This window comes from Paroedura picta, chromosome 1 (genome assembly GCF_049243985.1).
Source record: "Paroedura picta isolate Pp20150507F chromosome 1, Ppicta_v3.0, whole genome shotgun sequence".
Taxonomy (NCBI): Eukaryota; Metazoa; Chordata; class Lepidosauria; order Squamata; family Gekkonidae; genus Paroedura; species Paroedura picta.
In genome coordinates, this window is record NC_135369.1 from 5,143,281 (window position 1) to 5,159,251 (window position 15,971).

The 15,971-nt window shown below is 52.2% G+C and overlaps 1 protein-coding gene and 1 non-coding gene across 4 annotated transcripts in view; one reads left to right on the top strand and one right to left on the bottom strand.

Annotated features, from left to right (window-relative positions):
- CGN (cingulin) overlaps nucleotides 1-10,642 on the top strand; it is a 91,848-nt gene extending 81,206 nt beyond the window's left edge. For all 3 annotated transcript variants that reach the window (XM_077320399.1, XM_077320410.1, XM_077320388.1), the window contains exons 18-21: nucleotides 2,310-2,428; nucleotides 2,915-3,023; nucleotides 4,202-4,365; nucleotides 5,752-10,642. In XM_077320399.1, the coding sequence (XP_077176514.1) occupies nucleotides 2,310-2,428; nucleotides 2,915-3,023; nucleotides 4,202-4,365; nucleotides 5,752-5,893 (534 nt within the window). In that variant the 3' untranslated portion in view covers nucleotides 5,894-10,642. The remainder of the gene's footprint in view (nucleotides 1-2,309; nucleotides 2,429-2,914; nucleotides 3,024-4,201; nucleotides 4,366-5,751) is intronic.
- TRNAA-CGC (transfer RNA alanine (anticodon CGC)) lies at nucleotides 3,530-3,601 on the bottom strand. The gene has a single exon. It is a non-coding gene; the product is annotated as a tRNA-Ala (tRNA).
- Nucleotides 10,643-15,971: the final 5,329 nt, after the last annotated feature.

Here is a 15,971-nt window from a genome sequence, read left to right on the forward strand (position 1 = left end):
TTACTACCTAGTATACAACAATTAAGAGTATAGTGTGAAGCCAAAAAGGAGGGCTACTAGGTTAAGGTGACCAGATTTTAACATTGGTAAATTGGGAAACCATTGACTGGAGGGGGGGGGGTGTTCTTGATTAAAGATTTGGTCTATGTGGAGCAACAAAAAGTTTCATGGAATGCGAAAATAGTATTGTAATATATATATTTTTTAATTTCAACATAAGTACAATTTGCCAGGTGCCCCCAGGCGTCCCTCCAAAAGTGGGACAATCCGGTCACCTTACACTAGGTACTAAAATACTTATCAGCTTATAAACTCAAGACCAAATGGAGACTTAAAAAAATTATTTTAACTGTAGCTTAAATCCTAGTTTCGGGGGTTCCAGACGCAGCTGAATCAGAGTGGGAAGAACGTTAAATACCCTTAATAATCACCCCCAGCTGCGGGATACGAAGTTCTCATAAGCCAACAGTTACAAAAAGCAATGAAAATACAACAGGTTGTTTAACCCAGGGGTTGTCAACCTGTGGTCCTCCAGATGTCCATGGACTACAATTCCCGTGAGCCCCTGCCAGTGTTTGCTGGCAGGGGCTCATGGGAATTGTAGTCCATGGACATCTGGAGGGACCACAGGTTGACTACCCCTGGTTTAACCCCATTGGTTGCATGGTGCCCATCTTAGTTTTGCCTAACCAGAATCAGTCAGGCTTGCCTGATCTCATCACATCTTCAAAGCTGAACAAGGACAGCCCTGCTTAGCAGTTGGATGGGAGACCACCAGGGAATTCTGTGGGTTGCTAAGCAGAGGCAGGCAGTGGGAAGCTACCTCTGCCCATCTCTCACTTGGAAAGCCCTTTGAAGGAATCACAGCATTTTCCACCAGCAGTCAAAACTGTTTCTGCTCCCGCAAGGAGCATCTCCTCCAGCCACTTGCGTCCACCTGTGGGTCATTCAGGGGTAGTCAACCTGTGGTCCTCCAGACATTCATGGACTACAATTCCCATGAGCCCCTGCCAGCATTTGCTGGCAGGGGGTCATGGGAATTGTAGTCCATGGACATCTGGAGGACCACAGGTTGACTGATTTATAAGAGAGTTACCTTTATGGACCTTTGATACTAATAGACCCAAATTATATGGCTTAAAATATAAAGTATAAAATATAAGAATTAGGTAGTGGATTGAAGACTTTGTTTGTATCCCTGGAAAAAAAACACAATTAAGAAATAAGTTAACGGAGGAAATAAAACACGAAAACGAGGTTTCATACCTAGGAACTCGTTCTGTGAATAAAGCTTTTTGCCATCACCAGCTTGGAAATTTCTTTCTGTTTATCATTCTTGCGTCCACCAGGCAGCTCATGACGATCGATCTAGGGGAGGGGGATGTGCGTCTAGGCCGGGGACTCGAATTCAAATTCAAAAAACCTTTAATGGCATATAAAAAACGTCTAAAAGAAGTAGTTGATCGTTAATAATCCAAAATGATTGCATAGTTGTAAGGTAAAAACCAACAGGTGAAATAAAATAATCATAATCCAATATAGATTCCTCCATCGAATGCTCCTTAATCAGTAATCCACATCGACTATAATGCCCATTATAATGTCTACTATAATGTATGGCTGCGAAAGTTGGACCACAAGGAAGGCCGAGCGTCAAAGAATTGAGGCTTTTGAACTCTGGTGCTGGAGAAGACTCTTGCGAGTCCCTTGGACTGTGAGGCGAACAAACCGGTCAGTCCTAGAGGAGATCAGTCCTGACTGCTCCTTGGAAGGCCAGATCCTGAAGATGAAACTCCAATACTTTGTCCACCTCATGAGAAGGAAGGACTCCCTGGAGAAGAGCCTAATGCTGGGAGCGATCGAGGGCAAAAGAAGAAGGGGACGACAGAGAATGAGGTGGCTGGATGGAGTCCCTGAAGCAGTCGGTGAAAACTTAAATGGACTCCGGGGAAGGGTAGAGGACAGGAAGGCCTGGAGGATCATTGCCCATGGGGTCGCGATGGGTCGGACACGACTTTGCACCTAACAACAACAACATAATGCCCATGGGTTAGAATTAGTTTTTACTTAGCTGATTATCCTTTTGTATCACCCTGGCCAAGAATCCGGCTCCTAGTTCTGTTATTTCTGGGGATTTATCCACTAGTAAATATTGAGTGGTTTGGGGACTCTTGGTTGACCTTTTGCTTCTGAGCATCCCGCTCAGAGGGACATCTGCAGCTTGTAACTCCGCTCAGCTTTCCCAGGAGAGTGGGGGTTGTGGGCTCCCCCGCTCGCCTCCCCTCACGCTTTGAAACCTTCCCTTCCAGAACAAGGACCTCAAGAGCCGCCTGACCAGCTCCGAAGGGCTGCAGAAGCCCAGCGCCAACGTCTCGCAGCTGGAGTCGCGCATCCAGGAGCTGCAGGAGAAGCTGCAGGCCGAAGAAAGGTAAGCAGCCGGACGTCCTCGCAACGAACGATCTAGCAGTTCAGGCTTCAGGCGAGGCTGGTTTTACAGCACACGGCCCGCAGTTGCAGGATATAACCCCGGAGCAACCAGCTGGACTCGGATGCTGACCCCACAGGTCTTTGCGGGGTCAGGTTCCATCTCCTGAGCTGCCTCGATAGCCTTTGGAAAAGGGCTCGTATCTGAACAGGAGGGAAGCCATGTTGGATCAGGCCAGCGCCCGCTCTAGCCCAACACTCTGGGTTACGCAGTGGTCAAAATCCTGGGGCCACCAGGAGGTCCACCAGCAGGGCCAGGACTCCAGAAGCCCTTCCAGTCTTGTTCCCTGCCCAGCACCAAGGAGACAGAGCATCCCTGCCCCAGACATAAGGGATAAGGCCAGTGTCCCAACCAGGCCAACATTCTGTGTCACGCAGGGGCCGAATCCCAGTCTGGGCCAACCCACAAAATGTCCTTCCCGTTTTCCAGAGAGAAGAACCTCCTGGTGTCGTCCAACCGCAAGCTGGAGCGGAAGGTGAAGGAGCTGACCATCCAGATTGACGACGAGAGGCAGCACATCAATGACCAGAAGGACCAGGTAGGTGGGGCGGGGCAGCGGGAGAGAGTAGGTAGGACAAGGGGACAGGCGAGCCCCGGGTCAATCCCAGGCAGCATCTCCAGTCATAAGGACTGGGCAGGACGAAGTGAAAGAGCAGTTTTCCTGGGACTGAGAATTGCTCCCAGTCTGAGTAGACAGTTTTGACCTTCATAGACCAAGGGCCTGATTCAGTAGAAGGCAGCTCCATGTGTTCAGACCGTGACCCAGTGTCGTGTCTTCGAGGCCTGGGGTCAACATTCACTGCATGCCAGACATCCTGGGTTCAGTCTTCAGTATCTCCTGTGCCTGGTCTTTTTAACTGGAGATGCTGAGGATTGAACCTGGGAATTTACCGCATGCCAAGCAGAGGTTGTGCCACTGAGACACGCCTCAGTGGTCCCTCAAGCCCAGTATTGCCTGCTCAGAATGGCAGCAGTTCTCCAGGGTCTCAGACACGGGTGTTTCCCATTGCCTGGTCGTTTCACCTACAGCTTGGTCTTTTCAATTAGAGATACCAGGGATTGAACCTGGGACCTTCTGCTTGCGAAGTAGAGGCTCTACCACTGAGCCACAGCCCCTCCCCTACTATGTTTGAAAAAAGACCTGAGTTCATCCCCAGTGAAGGGACTGTTGTTCTCTTTTGTCCCGGAGGGACGGACCAGAACCAATAGGATGAAATTAATTCAAAAGAAATTTCTTCTCAACATCCGGAAGAAGTTCCTGACAGTTAGAGCGGTTCCTCAGTGGAACAGGCTTCCTTGGGAGGTGGTGGGTTCTCCATCTTTGGAGATTTTTAAACAGAGGCTGGAGAGCCATCTGACGGAGAGGCTGATTCTGTGAAGGCTCAAGGGGGTGGCAGGTGACAGTGGATGATAGGGTCGGGAGTGTCCTGCATAGTGCAGGGGGTTGGACTAGATGACCCACGAGGTACCTTCCAACTCTAGGATTCTATGACCGGTGTAACAGGCGTTGGGGCCAAAGGCCATGGAAAGCCAGAGGAGACGATGCTGTGGTCAGGGCCTGGGCTCGACAGAAGGCCACGTCATCCTTGTTCCTTCTGAGCCAGGATAGAAACTTTGCCTTCTTCGAGGCCTGCCTTGCCTTTCCTATCCACTTGACCGCCCCGTAGTATCCAAGGGGGTCCTAACCAAATTCTCCCCTCCCCCCGGCTTTTGCAGCTGAGCCTGCGTGTCAAGGCGCTGAAGAGGCAGGTGGACGGAGCCGAAGAGGAGATCGAACGGCTGGAGGCCGCGCGGAAGAAGGCCCAGAGGGAGGTGGAGGAGCAGCATGAGATGAACGAGCAGCTACAGGGCCGGATCAAGGCCCTGGAGAAGGACCTCTGGTAGGAGGGGAGGGGAGGGGAGGGGAGGGGAGGGGAGGGGAGGGGAGGGGAGGGGAGGGGAGGGGAGGGGAGGGGAGGGGAGGGGAGGGGAGGGGAGGCACCTCGAGGCCCTCTTCGTCCCATGTAGGCCCAAGAAACCCACAGACCCCCTTCCCCGAGTCTTTGCAGAACAGGGTACCTGAGAAAAAACCAGCTGTGTTCCCCAAGGATCCTAAGTGGGGCCCAGGAAAGGAGAATGAGGGTGGATGAGGAGAGGAAAGGAGGAAAGGGGGCCTTGGGGGCAGAATCGTCATGAGGAGCCACGTGGATCTCCGGTAGATGAACTAGTTTTGAGTCCGAAGCACTTTGAGACCCAATACGATTTTCAGGGGATGAGCTTTCCCCAGTCAAAGGTCTGATGAGAATCAAAGATTCAAAAGCTCCCCCCCCCCGAAAATCTCGTTGGGTATCTTCAGTTGCTCATGGATTCCAGTCTAGTGGCCCTAGATCAGCAGTCCTCGGTGTGGGTGCTTGGCATCACCTTCCTCATTCATTCATTCATTCATTCATTCATTCATTCATTCATTCATTCATTCATTCATTCACTGCCCTTCCCGAAGGCTCAGGGCAGTTTACATGAAACTAGAACAAGTAACTCCTGTATTTGTAATAATAACATGGTGATAACGATAACGTTAACATAGTAATAACAATAGCAACGTTATAGAACGGTGGAATACTGCGAAGAGCCTTGAATTCAACTCATAACTGAGGCCCAGTGCGTTGGGGGAGTTTGTAGTGGTCGTAGGAGGGAGGCTTGGGGGCCAAATGTTTTTGAGAAAGTGGGCGGGGCCAGGCAGGGCTTTTGTGGGGCTTCTGATTGGCCGTTGGAGATGACAGATGTGCAGATGAAAAGAGCATTGTTTGGGCGGGCAGCTGACCTCACAAGGTTGGTTTTGTTTTGTCACACTCATTTCCCCACTTTTATTTTTGTTTTTTTCTTACTCTTCTTGTCCCTGCACTTGTGTCCTCTGTGAACAGCTGGCGCTGCCTTTTTCAGCAGCCATTTTGTGGCTGGCACTGCCTTTTTCAGCAGCCATTTTGTGGCTGGCATTGCCTTTTTCAGCAGCCATTTTGTGTCTGGCGCCGCCTTCTTCAGCTGCCATTTTGTGGCTAATTCAGCCTCCCTCAGCAGCCATTTTTTGCTGGCTCCGCCTCTTTCAGCAGCCATTATGTGGCTGGCTACACCTCCCACCGCAGCCACTTTATGGATGCGCCCACCACCGTGTCACATTTTCAGAGGTACCCACAGGCTTAGAAAGGTCAGGGAATTCTCCGCTAGATGCATCAGCACCCCTTAACATAATGAGCGCCAACATTTCCTTCCTTTCGTTCCTTTGGATCTAGGCGCAAGGCGGCCCGCTCCACGGCGGAGTCCTCCCTGAAGGATGACCACTTGAGCTCGGACGAAGAATTCGACAGTGCGTATGGCCCGTCCTCCATTGCATCGATCCTCACCGAAGGGAACCTTCAGACCAGTTCCTGCTAGCAGCGTTGGGCTGGGAGCCCCGGGCAGAGGGGAGGCAGGCCTCATCCCCCTTCGTCAAAGCCCCCAAGTGAACATGGGGACACCCGTTCAGAAAACAGGTCCCCTTGCAAAGAGATGGTCGCTGAGCCTGCCAAATCAGGCACCGGAGAAGGAAGTCGGAGGCCTTTTCCTTGATACAAACGGACCTCTTTGTCGATGTGAAGGAAAGATTTTTTATTTTTTGCCGGGAGGGAGGTGGTGTGTAAAATAGCGGGGTGGGGTGGGGTGGGGTGGGGGAGATGATTATATTTAACCTATATCGTTTCTTGATCTGGTACTCAGGGCATCGGTGAATGAATGATTTCCAAACCAAGGTGATTCTCTTTCTTAACCAAATTTTCATTTTCCTGTGTACATAAGGGCCTCAACATCTATGTATGTATGTATGTAAAATGCATGAATACTGAAATCAATGTGCAATAAGGGAGGGAGCATAATTCGGGGGCGATTGTGTACAAAGGTGTGTCTCCAAGCGGGGGGCACCGTAGCCTTCTCGGCAGACACCCCTACGGGTGTGCTGAGCGGTCGGTCGATGGGTTCCGAGGTGGCCTTAATCATTGTCTTATCCTACGCTTGGCTGGAGGGTCTTCAGGGTGAGCCGTCAGGTCCCTGACTGGGAAGAGCCCAAAAATTGCTCTGTGGTTGAGCAGCCTTCTTGGGGGCTTGGCTCGTCATCCTTAGTGCAACACTCAAAGCCAATTCCTGCTACTCTTGTACATCCTTTCCCTGTCCCTTGCCCGCTACCCAGATCCCACCGCCCTTTCTAAGGAACGTTGTTTGCCAATGAGCAGAAGTAGCTTTGGAATGGATACGCCTGAATCGAGGGAAAGAGGCCCGTCCGTCCCCCGCGTCTGACGCTTTGTCCAGACTTCAGCCAGACAGGCAGGATACCGATAGGATTTCCGTCTGTCTCACGCTTCGGTCATGGAAGTTGTGGACAAGATCCGGCTGTTGCTCAGATCCGCTTGATCTGAGCCATCCAGCACCAGCCGGTCGTCGAGGATCTCTTTGGCATCTGTCGAAAGGCAGCAGTCAAAGCGGATCTTCACGGAGAAGATCCCGGCATTGTCGTAAGGCCTTGGCCCATCCGAAGGACTCTCGCACTCTTCAAGTTGTGTCGGGAACAAGGTTGTCGTTATTCCCGCAGAGCGCAAGGGAGGAAACATTTTACAGCCGGTGCTGGGAACCGAAAAGCCTGCGGCACAATGATCACAGCGTGGGACGAACGCTCTCGTCTGTCTCTCCGAATCGCAATCTCAAGCATCCCGACTGCGGTGATCTCGGACTTTCTCTATGCTGACAATAGTCCAAGACCTGCTGTTTCTCGGGCAGGGTATCCCCGCAGGCCCCAGCCTAAAGCACCTTTCTATTTTGTAAGGCAATTGCAGAGTAAAGCAAGCATTCGTGGGGGAATGGTCTGAAGGCGTCGTCCTCAATTCGGTTGTGAGCAAATGGCCACAGGTGGCCCCGATCCTGACGTCGGTGAGTCGCTTCCCAAGTTACTCTTTAGAGAGGGGGGCGCTCCTGCTCGTCATCCCTGACTCCAAAATATGCGATCCACAAGGAAGACATGCTTGCCACTCTGAACTCCCTCACAATTTGGGAAGAAGGAACGCCGGAGGGGTTGATCCGACAGGCCTGTTCTACGAAAAGAAAGCTTCTTACATCGAGGAAGTGCCACCATTTGCGGGACAGATGGAGGTGTTACGTGAATGCGATTCGGGGAAAGCATTCGGGGGGGTCCAGTCTGGGGGTGAATGCGATTCGGGGGGTCCAGTCTGGGGGTTCGGTCAGAGGGCGATCGACTTCGCAAAGGTCTTCCTATGTAGGTGCCGTGTGAACACGAGTTGGGGGACGTGGCTGCCAAGCAGTTGACGATGGGTTCTGCCTCGTCTCGTAATGGGCACCCCGCCAAGATTCCAGAACCAAGTCATCAAAAGCATTTCTCCAACGCGCTTTCGGCCGACTTTCAGTCAGTTACAAGAATTGTTGCTTGGGCCATGCTCCAGTTACGATGTGTTTTCAGCAGGGATATGGGTGTAGGGTACACGAGCATCCGTCTGTGGGCCTGGGCACCTTCTTGTTGGCCTCACATTCAGTCCCACCTTGCGGAGAAGGCCAGGCCAGGACCTATTAGGCACTGAATCTTCCTAAGGGCTCTTTTCTCCTCTCGTTCCTGTAAGGGTACCCAGTCTGGGTGTCCCCCCCACACAAACCTTTCCAGGCCTTGCGCTGTGTGCCTTATTGCTCGTTCGTCCCTCGGGGGGGGGGGAACTGTTTTGACATCCTTTTTCTGCTCTGGATGCCGATTGTGGAGGTCACACTCCACTGGCGATAACGGCACGCATCTATACCGTGGTACTCGTCCCCCTGTGTATTCTCAAGCTGAAGGAAAGGGGGCCCTTCGCTGGCTTCCCGCTTGCCGCGACGATTCATCTGCACCCGAAAGCCGGCCTTCCTGAACTGCCTTTCACGAGACAGATAAATGGGAATTCTTAAAGCTGGGAAGCCGTCTTCAGTCTGGGCAGTTTCCTAGCAGAGGTGGTTTGGTTTCCGGACACCGTCATCAAACCAGATGATCAGTCCGTTCGTGGGAGGAGTATCTTTCCCAGCTGTCCTGCTTCTGAGGCCTTCAGCGGAGACCTCCCCGGTAGCTTGAGGGACCAGGATTCAAGGTCAGAGCCACAGACAAATTTTGAGAACGGGGTTTGGGTGAAAGCCCATCTTCTGCGCTGAAGGCTGCCTCAAGTGTAAACCCAGCCGGAACACAGAGCAGGCCAGATCTCATCCGAGCGTACATTGTTGGGCCTGATGCTAACAGCAAGTCCCTGCAAGAGGCATTGGGCTTTGTTGAGGAGCTGTCGTTACGGGGTGAGCGCTTCAGTGCCGTTCGGCCGCCTGGGCGATTACCGAAACCTCAGGCACTCGGCGATCACCGAAGCCTGAGGCAGCCTGGAGCACAGAGACAAGGGTGGCACTGTTGGCGGCGTGGCAGCCGGCACCCGTAGACAGGTGCAGAGCTCTGTGTCTATGTGCAGCCGCTGGCTGGCACGCCGACACTGACCCTCCCCTGCACGCTGCGGCGCTGGCGGCCTCGTTCTTGGGTGATCGCCGAGGCAGACGAACGGCACCGAAGAGCTCGCCCCTAGCTGTCATCTCAGGTGAGGCCATCTCAGCCAGCCCCGTGCTCACTGCAGATTCTCGGAGCAATTGTTTTGCTGCCAGAACAGGAGGAGGCTGATCGACTGAAGCGTCTGACTCCAGATCCTCTAGAGCAGGGGTAGTCAAACTGCGGCCCTCCAGATGTCCATGGACTACAATTCCCAGGAGCCCCCAGGGGGCTCCTGGGAATTGTAGTCCATGGACATCTGGAGGGCCGCAGTTTGACTACCCCTGCTCTAGAGGCTAGTGGCAGATCTTCTTGTCAAGACTCTTCAAGCCATGTTCGTCGAATGGTAGTTTGCACTTTCTCAGGAGGATTCTTTTTAACCCTGTACCTTTCTCTTTATTTCCCCCCTTTTGGCAAAAAAAGCAGGATCAGGGTCAGTTTTTTTCCTCTGCCTTCCTCGAAACTTAGTTGGGCTGTGAGGAGGGTCTCTCCGCTGGGTCCACTCCTCTGATGAGGATAATGTGTCGGCCAGCTGAACGGAGCACGTCAACCATATATTATGGCTCGGTAGTCTGTGTTCTTGCAATGTCAGGCTTGGGGCCGAATCAGGACTTTTGGGCCTCTGATAGATCCACTCTATGTAGAACTTGCGTCACAGTGAGTCATGGGTTCGTGTGGACCTGGCTTGATTTCTGTTGAGCATTGGATGTGGAGTTCATGGCACAGCAGCTTTTTTACTCATGGTCAAGATCTGTTCAGTTCCTTGAAGGAAGATGCTGGCAAAAAGTCTGCACACACCCCGGGAACGCCATTTTGAAAGCACCCTGAGTTCACGAAGAACGTGGATCCTTTTCAGATTTTTGGCAGAGCTTTCATTGGACATGGAAAACTCTTTTATTGTTGTTCGTAACAGAGGACAACGGTCGCCATTCACGTCTCTAGACGGCTGACTGTTGCAGACTGACCTGGGCCAACGCAACCCCTTGACTTCTGAAGGGCTCCAAAATACATTTGGCCACCATGGGCAGCTTGTTGGAAGGCCAGTCAAAACCGCAGCGGCTTCACACCTACTGTGTCTCAGGCCTTCTGTGCAACTGAGCTGTACATAGACGGCGGCCGCAGTTTAAGAAATTACACCACCATCCCTCATGGGGAGTTCTGAGCACGTGAGCTACCTCTGTAGCTCATGCAGAGACGATTTTATTGGTGGGCAAACTTTGGTCATGATAGGCAGGTGCCTATTGGAGCAAGATGGGCGGGTGTCCGTCAGAGCCCACCAACATGAAAGGATGCAAAGAAATTTCAAACGTAAGCTTATTCCCTCCCCCCCCCCCCTTCAGCTGCTCAGTTTGCCAGGGCCAAAAACCGTGGCTGATTTTTCTCACCCAGATTTTTGAAGCTGTACTTCTTACAGCCATGCAATAATTTAGATAGCTTGGGCGCACACCCTACGGCTCTGGGTCAGGACCGTTCAAAATGGCTGCTAATGCAATGTGTTTTAATTATTTGTACCTTCCTTTTGATTTCTTTCCAGCTTTCCCTTTATTAAAAGAACAAAACTTGTATATTGATTTTTAAAAATAAAGAAGAGACCTATATTAGTTTGGGCTTCTGGCTTTATTCTCGTCCCCCTTCCCTTGGAATTGTCTTAAAAAATGAAATAGTTTAGAGAAGAAAGACAACTTTGTCGCTATATTGAAAGAGAGACCGAGTCCTAAGCGTAACTAACTGTTCTGTCCGTTCCGGAGGCAAGCAGGGAGGAAGTGAGGTCAACGGAGCAGGAAGTCTCCAATTAAGCCAATCAGGACACAGGAGGAGATTATGTGAGAATACCAGGAAGTCTATAATTTAAAGATGCTAATTACACATCTCCTCCGATGCTCCCTTCAGGATGCTTCTTGTATCTTTTTGAATCATGTACATTTATGGATCTCACACAGTCCAACAGTTTGAACTTCTGGCATTCAGTGGGGGAACATGGAACAAGCCTCTCGGCCTAACCGACCTCACAGGGATGTTGTGACACTAAAATGGAGGAGGGGAGGCACGCAGTAGTCCACTCCGAACTCCTAGAAGGAAGAGAAGATGAAAACCATGACGAAAGTATGAATGTTGGACGCATGGGGCGATGAGTACAATTGTCGGCTAGTAACTTTTATTTATTGACGTCTCTCCCCAAAGGGTACCCGTCTGTGGCTTCCCATTGTTCTCTCCGTTTTATACTCCCAACAACCTTGCAAGGTAGGTCAGGCAGATGGGCCCAAGATCTCCCAGCTAGCTTTTGTGATAGAGTGGGGATTCGAACCTTGGTCTCCCAGTTCCTGGTCTGACACTTCAATGTCAGGATATGGGAGGATCAAATCCCCACTCTCCTGTGGAAGCTCACTGGGAGCTCTTTCTCTCTCTCTCAACCTGACCTACCTCACAGGGTTGTTGTGAGGATAAAAAAGAGGAGATTGCATTTGGGATCCCCATTGAGGTGAAGGGCTCAGGTATAAACCAGACCATGGCTCTCAAGGTGTCCATGGACTACAGTTCCCATGAGCCCCTGCCAGCAGAGAAAGCGATGGCAAACCTCTTTGAAACTCCTCCAGGCAGTGAAAAGCAGAGTTAGAAACCAGCCTCCTATTATTCATGTCTGTTTTATTTTGTACTTGTTTCCCGCCTGATCTCCAGAATTCAGGGCAGGTGACATCGTGATAAAATCACGTATAAAGATAAAGTATACAGATAAAATAGAAAAATGAGTAGACTGGGTACAATTAAAACCTAAAAGCAGAAATTCCCGCCCCTCCCTACTTCCCATTGGTCATTCGGTCAGCCGTCTTGGTGGAGGGTAGGAAGAATTCCTCACGGAAGAGAAGAGTCTTGTTGATCACTACAAGGCGTGAGCTCCAAATGGAACCACCCTATCCCATGGCAGTGCTCTGAAGCGTGCTCCTATCAGGCCAGTCAGATGCACTCCGCCCAACCTACCTCACAGGGTTGTTGTGAGGACAGAATGGAGAAGGCACGAACGATGTGAACCACTTCAGGTGCCTATTGGGCAGGACAGTGGGAAATCTATGAAGCAAACAAACAAAACTGACTTGCATTAACCCATAATACGCCTCAGCATGCTGGCAGAGTTTAAACACGCAAGAGTGCTGAGCACCAGGTGCTTAAAGGAGTAAACTAATTTTATTAAGAAGAGAAACAAACTTTTCAAGGAATATGAGATGGTCCTGTCCAGCTGATTAGCGTTCTGTAGACTGCTCTTTAGAAGGCCAGATCCTGAGGATGAAACTCAGATACTTTGGCCACCTCATGAGAAGGAAGGACTCCTTGGAGAAGAGCCTAATGCTGGGAGCGATCGAGGGCAAAAGAAGAAGGGGACGACAGAGAATGAGGTGGCTGGATGGAGTCCCTGAAGCAGTCCGTGCAAACTTAAATGGACTCCAGGGAATGGGAGAGGACAGGAAGGCCTGGAGGATCCTTGTCCATGGGGCCGCGATGGATCAGACACGATTTCGCACCTAACTACAAGTGAAAAACAAGGCAGGAAGTGTGCTCAACGGGGCAGGAAGTCTCCAATTGAGCCAAGCAGGATGCAGGAGGAGAGTATTTGAAAAATACCAGGAAGTTCCTATAAGGACACAACTCCTCAGATGCTCCCTATAGAATACTAGGGGCCAAGCCCATTGCATTCAGGAATACAATGGGTGCTAGATTGGGGTGGGGTGGAAGAACTCTATGGACAGCCTCCCCCTCCCCCCAGGACCCAGAAAGGCTGCAGGCAGATGCTGGGGAACTCACCGGCAGGGGCAGCTTTCATCTGGTAGGAATCTGCAGCCTCGGAGGGAAGCAGAAGGAGGAGGGGGTGGTCAGGGGTGGGGGACAGAAGGCGATTGGCTGGCCGCTGGACAGACAAGCAAGCCGGTTGGAGGACGAGGCACTCAGGGGCGGGACAGCTTCCCTGAGTGGGTGTTAAGCTATGAGACCGGCTCCTCCTCCAAGCCCTTACCAGAAATATTAAGTGGAACAGATTCTTCTCCTACTGTTAAATCAGGCGCACTCCAGGCCTTGCCGATTTCAGCCAGACATCCTTTCCTCCCGCTTGGCAACAGAGATGGCCGGCATTTACTGGACGGGGCGGAGAGCAAGAAGATCGGCATCGCCTCTTTTGTTCCAGGCGAATTTCTCAGGAATCCAGTTGTGACATGTTTTCATCGCTGGCCCTGGCCCCGGGGACTGATACGACCTGCTCTGCAAAGGGAGGAAGCTACGCAGCCAGGCCCTTGGTGTGCTCTGATGCAGGCAGCTCAGCGGCTCTCTTTCCGCGGTCCATTTGACCAGGATGCCAAACGCCCGGCCGGTGGCTTTGCGGCGCTCCGCTGCTTTGAATAGTTGCCCCAGCAACCGGGAATTTGGCAAGAATTGCCCCCCAAGGGAAGACCTTGGTTGCTACGCAGAGGCAGGCCTTGCCTTGAAAACCCAACGGCACGCGGGGTAGGGGGGAGACTGTGGTTCTCCAGAAGTTCATGGACTATGATTACCATGAGCCCCTGCCAAAATTGGCAGGGGCTCATGGTAATCGCAGTCCATTGACATCTGGAGAGCAGGGGTAGTCAACCTGTGGTCCTCCAGATATCCATGGAGTCCAATTCCCATGAGCCCCTGCCAGCGTTTGCTCCCCCTCACTGGCCATCTTCAAGCAGCAGCTGGACAGATCCTTCTCCTGGATGCTGGAGGCTGATCCTGCACTGAGCAGGGGGTGGGACTAGATGGCCTCCATGGCCCCTTTCCACTCTAGGATTCTAGGAGTCTAGTTCAGCAGTGGAAGGGGCTGCCTAAGGAGGTGGGGAGCTCCCCCTCACTGGCCATCTTCAAGCAGCACCTGGACAGATCCTTCTCCTGGATGCTGGAGGCTGATCCTGCGCTGAGCAGGGGGTGGGACTAGATGGCCTCCATGGCCCCTTCCCACTCTAGGATTCTAGGAGTCTAGTTCAGCAGTGGAAGGGGCTGCCTAAGGAGGTGGGGAGCTCCCCCTCACTGGCCATCTTCAAGCAGCACCTGGACAGATCCTTCTCCTGGATGCTGGAGGCTGATCCTGCGCTGAGCAGGGGGTGGGACTAGATGGCCTCCATGGCCCCTTCCCACTCTAGGATTCTAGGAGTCTAGTTCAGCAGTGGAAGGGGCTGCCTAAGGAGGTGGGGAGCTCCCCCTCACTGGCCGTCTTCAAGCAGCGGCTGGACAGATCCTTCTCCTGGATGCTGGAGGCTGATCCTGCGCTGAGCAGGGGGTGGGACTAGATGGCCTCCATGGCCCCTTTCCACTCTAGGATTCTAGGAGTCTAGTTCAGCAGTGGAAGGGGCTGCCTAAGGAGGTGGGGAGCTCCCCTCACTGGCCGTCCTCAAGCAGCGGCTGGACAGATCCTTCTCCTGGATGCTGGAGGCTGATCCTGCACTGAGCAGGGGGTGGGACTAGATGGCCTGCATGGCCCCTTCCCACTCGAGGATTCTAGGAGTCTAGTTCAGCCGTGGAAGGGGCTGCCTAAGGAGGTGGGGATCTCCCCCTCACTGGCCGTCTTCAAGCAGCGGCTGGACAGATCCTTCTCCTGGATGCTGGAGGCTGACCCTGCACTGAGCAGGGGGTGGGACTAGATGGCCTGCATGGCCCCTTCCCACTCCAGGATTCTAGGAGTCTAGTTCAGCAGTCGAATGGGCTGCCTAAGGAGGTGGGGAGCTCCCCCTCACTGGCCATCTTCAAGCAGTGGCTGGACAGATCCTTCTCCTGGTTGCTTCAGGCTGATCCTGCACTGAGCAGGGGGTGGGACTGGATGGCTCCTTCCTACTTTAGGATTCTATAACTCAGTGGCACTTTCCACCACCCGAAACGCCACGCAAGCCGTTTGAACCTAACCTAGCTGGTAGAAATAAGACGGCCAACTCCAGGTTGGGAAATCCCTGGAATCGGTGCCTGGGGAGAGTGGAGTTTGATAAGGGAATGGGCTTCAATGGACTAAAATTCCTTTCAACGTGGTCATTGGCTCCAGGTGAACCGGTCTCCGTTGTAGGTTGTAATCCCTGAAGATTTCCATCCACCAACTGGAGGTCTCCCATTTCGGGTGCAAAAGGCAAATGTGCCCCCTGCTATTTACAAGCCGTCTGAGTGTCTCTCCGCCTTGGACCAGTGGATTTTCCCCTCCCTCCCTTCCTTACATGTCCATTCTGGAGCTTCTCGAAGAATGTTTCAGGGGGTTTCTCAACAATAACAAAACTGAGAAAGGCTGTCCTAACTATGCTCAATACGCAACTCCTCCGATGCACCCTGTAGGACGTCCTTCCTGTCCTTCCAGAGCATGCACACTACAGATCTCGCATGTCCCGACGCTCTCCAGGGAGCTGTCGTTTCTGAGCCAAGCGCCCAAACTGCCCGCAAATTAGGTATTAGGTATTAAACCTGGCCCTCTCTTTACAAAAGTTAAGAAATCTCCGCATGCCATCTCATTTTATAGGTGGACGGCAGGTGCTCTGAGGTTTTTAATCTGTAACCCATCAAAATTTACGAGCCGGTCTGTGGTCCTAACAGAGCTAGGCAAGCTGCTTGTGTTTGGTTTTAATTGCCTTGGTTTGATTTGCGGTTAACGGCTTGGTAATCGTCGTCGGGGGTGGAGTTCTTGAGCCGTCACTAGGTGGGAGAAGGCTGTCTTGTGAATCTTTTTATCTTCACCCTCAGCGGGTTGGGTCTGAAGGCTGTGACCCCCTAGCAGGGATACCTTCCCCTGGCACGTGACGCCTTGTCGTGGAATCACAGAGTCGCCGAGCTGGAAGGGACTCTAGAGGCCATCTAGTCCAACCCCCTGCTCAGTGCAGGACCAGCCTGATGCATCCATGAGAAGTATCTGCCCAGCTGCTGTTTGAAGCCTGCCAGCCACCAGATGAAGCCTGG